At 57.0% G+C, this 13,952-nt stretch overlaps 1 protein-coding gene across 2 annotated transcripts in view; it reads right to left on the bottom strand.

Annotated features, from left to right (window-relative positions):
• Window positions 1–129: 129 nt before the first annotated feature.
• The window catches only part of KDM2A (lysine (K)-specific demethylase 2A), a 34,158-nt gene continuing 20,335 nt past the window's right edge, over window positions 130–13,952 (bottom strand). For both annotated transcript variants that reach the window (XM_015272624.4, XM_015272626.3), the window contains 12 exons: window positions 13,797–13,912; window positions 12,845–12,971; window positions 11,208–11,623; window positions 6,747–6,830; window positions 6,031–6,297; window positions 5,681–5,812; window positions 5,510–5,599; window positions 3,990–4,702; window positions 2,833–2,996; window positions 2,363–2,521; window positions 2,030–2,245; window positions 130–1,944 (listed from right to left, as the gene is read on the bottom strand). In XM_015272624.4, the coding sequence (XP_015128110.1) occupies window positions 1,763–1,944; window positions 2,030–2,245; window positions 2,363–2,521; window positions 2,833–2,996; window positions 3,990–4,702; window positions 5,510–5,599; window positions 5,681–5,812; window positions 6,031–6,297; window positions 6,747–6,830; window positions 11,208–11,623; window positions 12,845–12,971; window positions 13,797–13,912 (2,666 nt within the window). In that variant the 3' untranslated portion in view covers window positions 130–1,762. The remainder of the gene's footprint in view (window positions 1,945–2,029; window positions 2,246–2,362; window positions 2,522–2,832; window positions 2,997–3,989; window positions 4,703–5,509; window positions 5,600–5,680; window positions 5,813–6,030; window positions 6,298–6,746; window positions 6,831–11,207; window positions 11,624–12,844; window positions 12,972–13,796; window positions 13,913–13,952) is intronic.

The raw sequence follows: 13,952 nt of genomic DNA, 5'->3' as shown, positions 1-13,952 counted from the left end.
GCAAAGATCTCCGAAACCACCTCTGGAAAAGAAAAACAAACCAACCAACGAAAACCGACCGACCCAAAGGAAACTAACAGCCCTTCCGTGTGCCTCCCCCAGCCCCAACGCAGAGAGCGCACGCTATGGTTTGCTTTAACCCTTAATGCTTACATTTAATTTTAAAGCACAAACATCAGAGATGGACTCTAAATTGCCAACAAAAAATATATATTTACAATATTTCTCCGAGGGGGAGAAGGGAGGGGAGGTCGAAACAGAACAAAAACACAACCAAACCCTTAAACAAGAGGAACTGTTCTTGCGGGAGGTGGCCGGGAGCAGTCCGGGTGCTTTAAATCACTGAGTGATTTCACATAGAACTCTCTCTTTGCTTACTGGTAGATCGCCTGTCCCTGCGGGGCTGTTGGGGGGAGGGGGGGGTGGGGAGGAGGGGGGAGGTCCCGCACCGCTCCCCGTGCTTCTGTCCTTCTGGTGGCAAAACTCAAACGAAAAACAACAAACGAACGCAAGGAAGAAAGAAAAACGATTCTTCCGCTGCCCTACGCAGCGACCACCGCCGGGACAGAGGTGGGAGGGGGGAGGCGGCTCTGCCCCCCCCTCCCCGCTGCTCACAGCACCCCCACGGCCTCCTCTCCTCCCTTATTGCTTCTGGGGCCCCGGGGGCACACGGGGCTGCGCTGTGCCATGCACCGGGGAGAGGAGCAGCAGCCGGGCACGGGCAGGGAGGGAAACGAAAGAGCGACCCAAAAGATGCCAACCTTTTTTTTTTTTTGTCTTTTTTTTTTTTGTCTTTTTTTTTTTTTTGTCTTTTTTTCCTCACATCTTGATTTTTTTTTCCGATTTTTTTTTGTTAATTTTTTTTTTGCTTTTTTTTTTTTCTTAAAGTGCAAAAAGCTCTCTGCTGCCCTAGAGAGAGGTTCTTTGGACCAACCGCTCATTGCAAAGGAAAAAACGGCAGCTAAAATGGGGTGGAGGGGTGGGGTGGGGGGAGAGAGGAGAGGACAAGGCAGCAGGACAGCCCTGCCACACAAATCTCAGCGCTTGGCAGTGCTGGGCCCTGGCAGGCAGCTGGGGAGGGAGATGCAGCAGCTCCCGCTCCCCCTGTGCTCACTCACCCCCGGCTGATTATTCGAGTCCTCCCTGAGCTCTGGGGGCTGCTCCCCTAAGCCTAGCCTTGGCCACCGCCTCCGCACAGGGCTTTTGAAGAAGCGCCCCAGAGTTGAAGCTCCATCCCCAACCTCATCGCCATGCCCTGGCTGTAGGGCTCCTGTGCTCACCCTCGCTGCAAGGGAAGAAGGGGATCCAAGGGCCAGGTGAGGGGGCTTAGAGCAGGGCTCAAGCTGGCGGTGGCACCGAGAGAGAGGGTCCGTCCCAGCTCTGCTCCCTCCTCCTTGGAGAGGCCTCAAGCTTTGTGCTAACGGGGAAGTGACAAGTGTTTCAAGGCAAGGAGCTGGGGAAAAGCAGGGGGAAGAGGGTGCGCCCCGTTTCTCCACCCAGGGATCTCTGCAACAACCTCTGCCTTGGAAGCTCCCTGCTGCGGGCCCGGTCCTCCTCTCGTACTGGCCAGCCTGGGGGGATGCCCACATCGGCACAAGTCCCAGCGGTAGGAGGAAGAAGGACAGCTGAGCAAGGCCAGTACCGGCCCTGCCCACGACGAGGCGGCGGCAGGACATCGAGGGCAAGGTGGGGAGGCGGAGGAGTGGCTCTCTGAGAGGGGTGGGCTTTTTTCCTTCTCCTCAGTCTGCCCAGGGGAGGGTCTCTAGCTGATTTTTTGGATCAGCTTCTCATCGGACAGGCAGTAGAGGCTGTTGATGGACAGATCTGAGATGAAGTGCTCACAGGCTTTGCGAGTGATCTGCTTGCAACCTCGCAGGTCAATGAGGGTGACGTTGGAGATGCGGCGCAGGTACAGCAAGGCCTGGTCTGTCAGCTTATTGCAGCCTGCAGGGAGAGGAGAGAGAGGCTGAGCTCCGGTGCCAGTGCCGAGGAGCAAACCACTACGTGCCATAAGGCCAGCGGAACCCACCTGCCATGTTGAGCTCAGTGAGGGAGTTGCGTGTGGAAGAGCCCACAGCCGTGAGGAGGTTGGCAGACTGGTCTGTAAGGTGGTTGCAGTGGCTAAGGTCGAGGCGGGAGAGCAGGGGCATGTGGCGGATGATCAGCCGCAGCGTGGCATCGGTGATGTCCAGGCCAGCAAGCCGGAAATCAATCATGTTACGGAGTTTACTGCGATTGTCCTGACCTGCAGAGGAAGGGGAGAAGCTGAGGTCAGACATGTGGTGCCATGCCGGTCCAGAGCTGGTGACACCTCCTGCCCTGTGCCTGGCTCAGTCATCTAGGCCCCATGGCAGCAGCTTACTGGGTTTATCTGTCGGAGGTGTGAGCAAGTCCCGAATCTGAGGGTCCTTGATTCCTACTGCCCACCGAAGATCAAGGGTCCTGAGAAGGGGGCAGCTGGAGGTACTGAGAGCGCAGACTGCAGACCAGGAACAGCCTGCTAAGATGAGGTCTTTCAGGCCTGCCGGGAAAAAAAAAAAAAAAAAAGAGAGAGAGATGTAACATGCCAGCTGGGCTTGGCCAGCTCTGAGGCATCTCAGGTCTCAGCCAGGTGCAGGAGGAAACAGCTTCTCTCCCTGCCTGAGGTGGGACATAGAGCAAGGTTCCACACTGAGAACAGCTGCAGGAAGCCATGACAGCGGCTCCCCAAGCAAAGGGATGCAGGCACTCAGGAGTCTTACTGCTGGTGGGTGCCCCTCTTGCTATGCTTCAGACACTGGGGAGCCATTGAGCAGGCTGGCAGCAGGAGACCACTGCCCGGCCCACACTCACCTGGCAGTCTGTTGACAAGCCATGTGAGCTGCTTTTTGGAGATGTTGGTCCAGCTGAGGTCAAGGCTGATAGGCTGTCTTTTGATGATACCGCTCAGTGCCTGGGGGGTGATGGACTTGCACCTGCTCAAATCTATTTTTGTCCACAATCTCTTGTCACAGCACCTGGAGACAAGGACAAGGGTGAAAGCTGAGTGCTGAGGGTGTCATGGGACAAGAGGCAGTCGTTCTGGGAGGACCCCAGCACTGGCACAGCTCCAGCCATAGAACAAAGCCACTCCTCCAAGTTGGCTGGGGTTTCCCTGACATGGGAGGACGCTGGGGGTGCCTGGCCATGCAGGATACGCAGAACAGCCCTAGCAGAGTTTTACTGCCATGTAACAGAACTGCATAGCAACTGCCAGCCTGCTTGCTCCCCAGATACAGCAAAGATTTTCAGCATCCCTGCTCCCAGTGGGCAAAATGCTCCACCTAGTCCCATCCCACAGCCATAGCAGTGCTCCCTGCATCACCAGGAGCTGCTGTGCAGCCTGGAGGTGGCGTGAATCCCTCCTCTGCCGCAGGAGCCGGACCCGACGCTGTCCCGCCCCCAGAGCAGCCATGCCAGGGTCCCCTACAGCCTGCCAAGCCCAACGCCTGCTGATCAAAGCGTGCCAGCCCTTCCCTGCTGTGCCATTCCCGCTGCTAGGCAGCTAGAAACCTCCCAGTTCCCCATCCTTGTCTGTTCCCAGTTCTCCATCCACAGCTGTCCCGCTGCCAGCATTGTCTTCAGCCAGAGCCCCCTGAGGCATTCCCAGGCAGCAAACCCATCCCCACTCAACCCGTGCTGTGGGGCCAGGAAGGGCAAGGGCTGCACAGGGCAGTGGGTAAGGAAAGGGCACCAGCACCTCACAGCAACGTGGTGTGTGGGATGCAAGTTACACCGTGTGACCATCTCCCAGCAGAGGGGACAGTCAAGCGCAGACTGAAGATGGGACAGAAGAGGCAGTGGGGTGATGCTGCCTGGCAAATGCCTGTGCTGGGGAGGGGAGGAAGGCACTGATAGGTTAGGGGGTAAATGATCCTGTGCCCCTTCCCCTCTTGGCTGCCCATCAGGCCCCAGGCTCCGTGGATCACGACACAAATGGTCCTGGCAGCACTGCCTGTTCCCATACTCACCACTTGTACCAGGTCTTGCACACCCGCATGCACTCGCAGAGCTCCCTGCGGGTGAGGTAGCGGAAGACAGACATCCACACCTCGCGCTGCATCCAGCTCTCCTCACCCTCCTGCACCCGGCCCCCTCTGCCATTGAGGCGGGCAGCCCCCCCCTCCTCCATGTTCTCGTCATCTTCATCCTCGTCCTCCTCGTCCTCCTCAGCGGCCACCTCGTCCTCCCCCCCACCCCGCGGGTGCATCCGGGCAGGCGTGTGGCGCATCACCACGCGGGGAGAGTGCTGCAAGTTGGCAGAGGAGGCGGTGATGGCTTGCAGCTTGGGAACAATGGAAGTGCCATGGACATCTTTGGTGGGGCGCTGGAGCGTCACGGTGAGGTAGGAGCCATGCAGCTTGGCCTTCTCCACCTCTGACAGCTCCTTCTTGCCACTGGGGTTGTTCTCTTTCTCCCTCACAATGGTTCGCTCGGTGGCCTGGAGCCGCAGAAGCTGGCGCCGCTTGAATCGCTCATCCCTGCTGGCACTGTGGTGCTCGCTGGGACCGGCGCCTGGGGACGAGCGTGTTACCACACCTCGCGGTGACACCGGGTCGTGGATCAGCTGTAGCATGGGGGTGGGCGAGTTGGGTGGCGGGGTCAGGGGCTCCTCACAGCTCCGCAGGGGTCGCAGCACCTTGGCTTGTGCCATGTCATCATCGCTCTCTTCTACCTTGCGCTTCTGCAGGGAGGCAGGATGGCAGGTTAGCAGGGCTGGGGGAACGTGCTCCTCTTATCCCTCAGGGTTGTCATGCACCACACCCACAGCAAAAAAACCCTGGCATTTCCTTCTCCTCTCACAGGAACGGAATCCCTGAGGCCGGGGCTGGCCTCCACTCTGTGCACACAGGCCCCCTGCCTCTCGCAACTCCCAGGATCACAGCTCAGTACAAGGCACCGAGGGGGCAAAAGGGTGCTCATTCTGCCTGTTTGCAGTGCTGGGGGACCCAAGAGCCAGCCATAAGTGCACCCCAAGCATGCACATCACCCAGGAGAAAGTGAGGATGTTGCAGGACACTGTTCGGTGCCCAGCTTGCCTTGGCTGCCCTGCTTCCATCCACTGCAGCGGGCACAGTCCTACAGTCAATGTGGTAGCGATAGGGCAGCATCCTGGGCAGTGTCAGCAGCCGCCAGCGGGCTGAATGCTGCCACGTGTGCTCTGCTCGCTGCCTGGCAGGAGGACCTGGTAGCGCTCGCCGTTTCTGCAGGAGCCTGGCTCTGGCATGCCAGCGGGCTCCCTGGGAGCCAGAGATCAAGCAGGGGATGTCAGTTGTCAGCCCTGAGACCAGGCTGTAGCAGTGTCTGCTAGCTCCTTCACCCCAGCATTGCACCCTGGTCACCGCCCACTGGGGTCCCCCAGTCTCCAGGCCACCCCACAACCCCACCCATGCATTTCCAGAATCACTTCCCAGCCCTGGTTGGCCCAAATCCTGCTTTACACAAAGCAGGACACATGCCCTCCCCTGTCTCAATGTAGCTTGCCTCCTACCTGGCCCTTCTCTGTGTCGTCACCCTGGTAGCATTTGGGACATTCCCAGCAGTTGGGGAGCTCATCATTGAGTAGTCCTTCCCCATCCATCTGCAAAGAGCAAAGGGCAGTCAGCAGCACCCTTCCCCACAGCCCAGCCCAGCTGGCCCCTGTGCTCATACTGCTGCTCACCTGCAGGCAGCCAGGGTGAACAATCTCATTGCAGATGCAGCACTCCATGAGCTTCTTCTCAAAGTCCTGCGAGTCCTCGTTCTGATCCACCTCCCCGCAAAGCGCACATGTGACCGAGTGAGGCAGCCTGGGCTACAAAGGAAAGCAGGGGTGAAACCAGGGCAAAGTGGGGCAGTTTTTCCATCTTTTCCTCCTCCTCTCTCTGCCACACAAACAATGGGAAAGAGCCCAATCCTTCCCGCAGGAACCAACCCTGAGCAATCCTTCCTCTCCCTGACCATGGTCAGCCACACAGAGCTGCTGCTGGACTGTAGCAGTCTTTGGTGAATGGGATCAGAGCGCAGACTCACCGCTAAACACTGCCGGAGGACACAGGACTGCTTCATACGACCAGGTCCACCAAACTTCTTCATGTCCCTGCAGTAGTGGCACATGCCACACTCGCCTTGCATGCAGGCCTTGCATTTCCGGCAGCGCACACGCCTCCGTCGGGCACCTGACACGATGGGGGACATCGTAGGCCTGATGGGCGTTGGGCGTGGGGTTGGCTTCATGGTGTGAGGCTTGGTGATGGGGATGGTGGGCAGGCGCACTCTCAGCCGGGCCTGCAGCTTTAGCTGAGGATAGAAGAGGGAAGGAGTTGAGGTGGGTGGATGGCAGTACCCTCCATGAGACAGCAGACATCTACCCCACTGCATCCCTCTAGGAGCAGCCATGATGCTGCATGCGCTCAAAAAGCCAGTATGAGAACAGCGCTGTGGACGCACCAAGCACCTGAATGCCACACCCACAGCGTGCAAATACCTCCTGCTCTCCTCTCCCAGAAGAGTGGCCCACGCCCTTGAGCAGTACAAGTACCCTGTGGACTCACAGCAGATCCCCCCAGACAAAGCAAACGCCAGCACACTGGGGGCTGCCCACGGAGCCCCATGCTGTGCCCCTGCAGCACTCCCTGGTCAGTACGGAGGTAGTGCTGCCAAGCTCCAGAAGCATGGCAGAGAACTGCACAAACCATATACGGTTCCTCCCAGGAATAGCTGCCCACTGCCCTCCTCGCAGCTCCTACCTTGTCTCTCTTAGGCCACTGGACAATGGGGATGCCTGTAAGTGCCAGTTTGGGATCACTGTTTGCGTATTCTTCTAGCAGCAGCTGATGGAAAGGGAGGGGAACAGAAGCACAAAAGACAAAAAGGACAAGTGTGAGCAGAGTGGAATCATGCTCCTGCCAGCCAGGTGGGCTCTGAGCAGATGCCAGGGCCAGCGTGCCTCAGGCAAGACTGGCAAGGATCTCTGCTCTCCCCATGCCCATCAGCAGCAAGCCCTCCCCATGTTCCAGACAAGCTCCGCTGAGTTGACTGCATGAGTGCTTTCATTGACTGCATGTCAGCCCCAAGGCCCTGCACAGGGGCAGGGAGAGAGCAGCAAGCTTCAGAGACGTTGTGGGATGTATGGGGGCGAGGAAGCATACAGGCTCGCCCCCACCCCACAGCCTTGGGACTTGCACCCCAGCACCCCGCTGAGAGTTATCTCCTGAGCACCCCGTGTTCTCCAAGGAGGTTGAGCCTTCTGCCCACCACACGCGCCTGCTGCAAAGGTGCTTTATTTACGTGGTGTTGCCATGGCCACGCCAGCAGGAGCCTCCAGCCAGCATCCCCTCGGCCAGGCAGGGTTAGCGACCCCATCCCTATCCCCAGAGATTGGCTCCAACACCGCAACCCCGCACTGATTCACAGACAGGAAGCCACGACCTCCTCTGCGCACTGCCTGCAGCCCTTCCGCCTCCCAGCCCACCGTCCCTGGACACGAAAGAGAAAGAGAAGGTCAGGGACCAAGGGTGCATGCACGCACACGTGGGTACGCGCAGGGAGCTGCGGCGGGGGGTGGCGGTGGGTCCGACCCAGGGGGCTCAAGGGTGCAGCGAGGACGGGAGCCCGGCTGCACGTCCCAGGGACAGGAAGGGGAGAGGGGAGCCCGAGCGCCTGCTGGAAGAAAGCGGGGACCCCCAGCTTCCGGAGCCCCGGGTGCCCCCGCGGTCCCAGAGCGTCCCCGCGTCCCCTCCCTGTCCCGCATGCATTGCCGATCGCCTGACCTTGCGCTTGCGGAGCGGCCGCCACTCCGGGGCGAAGTTTGACGAGCCCTCTTTGTTTCGGTGCCCACACGGCAAGGGCTGGGCCCCCCCCTTTTTGCCTGGGCTGGCTCAGCTTATGCGGCCCCGCGCCGGATCCACAGTCCTCAGGGACATGGCCAGAAGCGCGCCCGCGCCCCCCGCCCCGAGCGGCCCCGGCTCCTCCCCAGCTCCATCCAGCAGCCACGCCGGCAGCCGCGTGCTCCTCTCGAGCCCTTGGGCAGCAGCGGCGGTTTCCTGAGCCTGAAACAATGCTGCTGCGTCACCCACATGCGGTTCCCAGCAATGCTTTGCAACGGGAAGATGGCAGAAGAGAAAAAGAGAGCGAGCGAGCAGAGGGCAGAGCCGTTCTGCTGCAGAGCCGGGAGGGGCGGCACGGCGGTTACGCCGCGCCAATTGGTGCAGAGGGGCCCGGCGACGTGGCCCACCGCCCGCCCGCCGCCGCCACCGCAACCGGAGGAACGCGGCCATGTCCCCGGGTCGAGGGAGAGCCACCCCAAAGCCTCCTTTTGTCTCCTGTGGAGCAGATTCCGGGATCTTGCTGGAAGCCGACCGCCTGGGCGTGAGTAGGGAGAAAGGGCTCGAATCAAGGTGAGGGGAGGAGTGCCCCAGAATGCGGGGAATGCACCCGTGCCCTCCCAGCCTGGAGGCACTAGCATCTCGCCATCAAGTCTGGGAGCAGCTATGGCCCCAGAGGCACCGGCGACCTCGGCACTAGAGGAGGACAGCCCCGCAGCGAGGTCACCACAGCTCTCCAAGACCCTCGTGGGTCCCAGTAACGTGGAGGGGGCACTGAAAGTCCCCAAAAGCAGCACTAGGGGAAAGCAGCCGCTCCCATGCCTGACACGTGACTTCCCGCAGGCAACTGCAGCTTTTATCTGCCCTGCCCAGCTCTGCTGTCAGACCCAGTGCTAAGACTACCACCACCTCCATCACGGCCCCAGCATGCAGGCCTGTGCCCTCTGGGGGTCAGCTGCAGTGCAGTGGGGACGCTCAGATCTGCAGCGCAGCTTGGGGGCTTCTCCAGCACTTCATCAATGCTAAGCCTGTTGGACCGTATGTGGAGGTTACCTCTGCTCAGGAAGGACAGCAAAGGGGTCCTCAGCCCAGTCTACTATGTGGGAAGCATGAGATGTGCTGCAAAAGCCATGACACCAGCACAGGGAGCCTCACAGCCTGACCTGCCCTGTCCAGCTGTGGTGCGAGCAGCCTCTGTTCCCCACCTCTGCACCAGACTACCCGTGGAGCGACTTGAGATCACTGATCCTCCCCTGAGAGGAGCAAGTGCTTTTACATCCCTTAGGCTTCAGCAGGATGCCACAATCGCCACTTCTCTTCGACACGAGCACCTAGAGAAACCAACTGCCTTGGGAACGTAGATTCCACCTGGCAGATCTCCAGAGGCAGGGATGGGACAGCATGGGGACCGTTCTGGGCAGATGTTACCCATGAGAGAAGCAGAGCAGGCAGGGGAGAGTACAACGCTGGCAGAAGAGCAAGGAGATGTCTCTGTCTGATGTGGGCAGACCTCGCACCAGGTACGTGCTAGTGCTCTAGCACCTCCAGGCAGAGCCCAAATGCAACTAGTCTGTGACTGTTCCTCTACTGGTTCAGAGGAATGAGGATCCAAAGTGATGGGCAGAAGCAGTCCATAGGTGATAGGACCTCTCATGTGCTCGTCTATGCCAATGATCCTTCCAGTGACTCACCCAGACCATGGACAGCGAGCGATACAGCTGGAGGTGCTCAAGGCCAGGCTGGATAGGGCCCTGGATAGCCTGATATGGTTGGTGGGGGGCAACCAGCCAACAGCAGGGGTGAGGCTGGTGGGGCTTTGACATCCCTTCCAACCCAACCGTTCTACGGTATCACCAAATTCATGGAGATTTTTCAGCAAGACAGCAGTGCCAGATGCATCAACCTCATTTCTCATGCTAGCAGTCACTTGGATTCCTACAGGCCCTCTCATTTAAGCTATGGTAGAGCAAATAGCAGCGATGTAGTGTTGCCAGGAACTGTCCAAAGGATGCAGGCAAAACTAAGAGGTCAAGGTGGAGACAGAGGCAGCAACGTGCTCTTCCTGCTCACAATGTTGATGCAGCCCTTTCAGGAACGGCTTTGCAGAGTGTCAGTGGACAGACAGCCCCTCTTAGCACAGAGCTGGAAGCAGGTCTTTGTCACATCCGAAGTGTCAGGTGCCAGCACGTGACAACTCTGGGCTCAACTCGTGACTGGATGCAACAACACGTTTCTCCACATGACCCACATGGGCACCCTGAAACTCACCATCACCACACAAGAGACAGCGTGGAAAGGCAGTGTTTGCCAGGTCTGTGCCTGGGGACACAGGCTAGCAGAGTACAGCTGAAAGTGTGTTGGGGCATTCTGTCTGGTCAGAACCACCAAGATTCCCAAGGGAGAAACCTGCTCACAGCTGGTGTTTCTCTGCAGCATTGTATGGTCCAAGCAGGGCCATGGTGGCTCAGACAACTTGAAAAACCCAGGGGGAAGAGGAGCTGCAGCCCTTAACAGATTCACACAGGCTCCTGTGGCCAAGTGTCTCCAGCATCTGCAAGCCATGGCGTCAGTAAGGACCACAGGCCGCATGCTGCTGTCCCCAGCACAGAACAGATTACCAAATGCCCCTCAAAGTCTGGAGACTGCACCTGGAGAAGGAACAGCAAGGAGCAGGGTGCTCCTATGGCTGTGTCTGGGTGTCAGCTTTGGTACAGGCAGCTCAGCAGGTCCCCGTCAGGAAGAAAGGGAGTTGGAAGAAATCATGGGTTAAGGAACTAAGATGGACTTTACAGGGAACACAGGCTGAAATTCTCACTTCAACACTGGAAAGGCTAAAACACCAAGGAGGTGGACTCCATGACCCCTGCGAGTCACCTCTCATTTTGAATGTTCCGTGATTTTATGATATATAGAGGCAACAAAACAGATCAGGTATAGCACAGGGTGCAAAGCTGGATGAAGACTCTCATAAAAGCCAGGATCAACACCTTGTGTGAACAACCCAAAGAAACACAGACAATTCTACCCAGAACAAGGCGCTCCAACTATCACAACATCCAACAGCCCAAGGAGGCCAGAGCCCGAACATGACACAAACCACACTGCAAATGAGCTCTGGCACGTGTAAGGGACCCAGACAGGGCCCAGCCAAACTCCAAGTCAGGGCTGTCCTGCAGCATCAGCTGGTTCAACATTACCCAGTGCGACATTTGCCTTACATAATGGAAAGAAGAAACCTGCAGACGCATCACCCCATGACTAGTTTAAAACCATGAATGCACACGGATTCCTCTTGGGGGGGGGGTACGTTTTCATCTCTGATACACCAGCAAACAAACACATCCAGGGAGCAGCATCACACGTGGTGCTCCCAAGCTTACGTACCTTGACATCAGCGATGAGAGCGTCCTCGTCCTCGATGCCAGTGGGAACACACTTCTTGTGCAGAGGGAGTGACTCTAGCTTGTCTACCAGGCAGCGCAGCCCCTCCAGCTCAAACTGCGTCAGGTGCACCCTCCTGCTCTTGCGTGGACTGCCACCATGTGGCTCCCAGGCCTGGCCATTCTGGGAGCCTCGGCTAGAGTCAGAGGAGTCTATAGATGGGCTCTTCTTCAGAGCCGGCAGGCTGCTCCGGCAGCTCCTGCTCAGTTCATCATAGTCCACATTGGCACCATTGGCTACGGGGCTGGTAAGAACAGACCGTCTCGTGATCGGTCTCCTTGGTTCCTTCCCTGCTGCATCCTCTTCTTCCTCCTCCTCTTCCTCCATGTTTACTGAGTCTGAGGAGCTCAGCTCCATATCTGCCATGAAAGAGAAAGCATGAGACAAGATTCCAGTGGCCAAATGGTCACAAGAAACATTCAGTTTTTAAAGGAATCCGCTCAGATTTATCCAGATTTAATTAGCTACTTCTTAAAGTCTTGTTCAGAAGTTTCTTAAATGAATTCCAAGCTTTCAGGGAATCTAAACAAACTGTCATTACCTGTAATGAAAATAACTGAAAAGTAATAGTTTTTAACAAACTTAAGATGGACGCTCATAATTCCTGTGTCTTTAGTATGGTGAGACACATCATCAGTGAAGTGTATTACTGGCACAACAGATACACATGGGACAAGACCAGAGAAAGGATAGTGCATATGGCTGCTAGAAAGGAACAGCAAAACCCCTCCTTACTCCCAGTCACTCTGTGGAAGGCCAGGCCCGGGATGTGGGAAACCTCTTCCAGGAGATGACAGCAGAGTTGAAGTCCAGCTTTATTTTGAGAGAGCTTGGCATCACCAATCTGGTCCTAGTACCTCATCCTGCCCTCCTGATGGGAGGCAGGGGATGTGGGCTTTCCAGGTGACCACAAGGTCTCTGAACCTGACTGTGCATAACAAAGCACCCTCCTTTGAGGCTAAAAATAGCTGGGAGCAATTCTCCGATGTCCCCAAAAGGCTCTGGCCATGAGGAAAGTGTCCAGTCATGGGTATTTAGATCCTTTCCGAGGAGTGAGAACAGATTTGTTCCAAGGCCCTTGGGCAGAGGCTATCCAGCTCTTTCCCAATCTCACGAAGGGTATCTCTAGCAAATAATCTGATCTGCTGCACAGGCTTTAAGGAGGCCAAACATCTCTTTTGTGAGAGAGACCCTCTTGAAGATCATCTGACAAAGCTCCTCAAACTCTGCATGCAGGAAGGCCCTGATCAGCAAGAAAGCATTGCAGCCCTACAGCGAGGCGTGGTTACCCTCTGCTCTTCTGTTACAGGCTTTGCATGTATGAGCAAGGCCAGAAACCGGTCTGCTGGTTTTGCAGCTGCAAGGAGCCCGGCCTGACACAAGAGCAAAGGAGGAAGCAGTCTGCCCTCTGATTGCTTGGTACAGCAGACAGGGAAATGAGAGGAAACACCCAGAGAAACCACCCTGTGAAATGGAGGAAGTGAGGGTCCCAGGTTCTATTCCACACAGCCCTCCCTGCCTGCCACACAGACCTGCAGCAGCATGCGAGAAAAAGGAACAGGGGCTGGAGAGGAGCTCACCCATGCTGAGTGATTCCTTCTGGAAGTCCTTGGTGAGATGTGAGCGGCTGGTGATGCAGTAGACATAGCGCTCCAGCACGTACCAACACATCTCATAATAGAAGGGATAACGAAACTTGTTTGGGACCTGCAGAAGAGGGAAGAAGATCAGTTCAGACTGCCTTCTGCACAGGGCTGCAGACTGCTGTGCTGCCTTGAGCAAGCTCGATCCCCTCCTGAGAGGCAGGAAATACATGTACATGTGTAACAACAGCATCCATGCCAGAAGTCATTCTCCATGTGGAAGGAGAGCAGAGGCCAGGCAGAGCAGACACCAGGCACTTCTCACTTGCAAGTCATTAACATTAACATTTCCTTTGTCTTTGTTAGGATTGCAGCTCTCCACTGTGCTTCCCTCACAGGCCTCCCTCTCCTTAATACAGGAGAGCAGCAGATGCCACAGCCCAGGGCTGTCCTGAGGCTTCTCTGCAGGAGCCACATCTCCACAAGAAACAAGGGACAGCACCCACTTGTCAACAGCACTCTTGGCTTGAGTTTTCTGGGAGCCTTTAGTTTCAGCCATCTTTATCACATCAAAGTCCAGGATCAACATCAAACAGGAGCAGAAGGCAGATGGCTAAGGGCACAGGCATCGTGCTTGGATGCACTCCCAAAGAACTGCTGCAGCCTTCCTTCTCCCTGGCTGCTTCGCCAGGGGAGATCCCCAACAAACTCCCTGCAATGCCTTCAACCCCTTGGATGCCTGACATCAGACTGGAGGTAGCATGAAGGAACATAGCAAGCCCTAACATGTGCAGGCAAGGAGCTTGGGTGAGGGACAGCCTGTAGCACATCTAGCAGGGGAGTTTCAGCAGTCTGTCATGAGGTGAGATGCAGCTTGCCTGCCTGCACACCACTTCTCCTGTGCCCTCCCTGCCATCCTAAGAGGCTGCTTCCTCTCAGCTCTCCTCACCCGCGTGCGGTCTTCGATGCTGTAGATCCGGAGCTGCATAGGGATGTTGAAGCTGTGCAAGAAGTTGCCTCCAAAAACCAGTGTGTCCATGGGAGTGTACACAGCATGGATCCAACCTTTGGGAGAAAGAGTTTGAAAAGTTCTGCTAAGTGACTA

Source organism: Gallus gallus, chromosome 5 (genome assembly GCF_016699485.2).
Source record: "Gallus gallus isolate bGalGal1 chromosome 5, bGalGal1.mat.broiler.GRCg7b, whole genome shotgun sequence".
Classification (NCBI taxonomy): Eukaryota; Metazoa; Chordata; class Aves; order Galliformes; family Phasianidae; genus Gallus; species Gallus gallus.
Note: the sequence above shows the minus strand (reverse complement) of the source record. Positions and strands in the feature narration are given on the sequence as shown.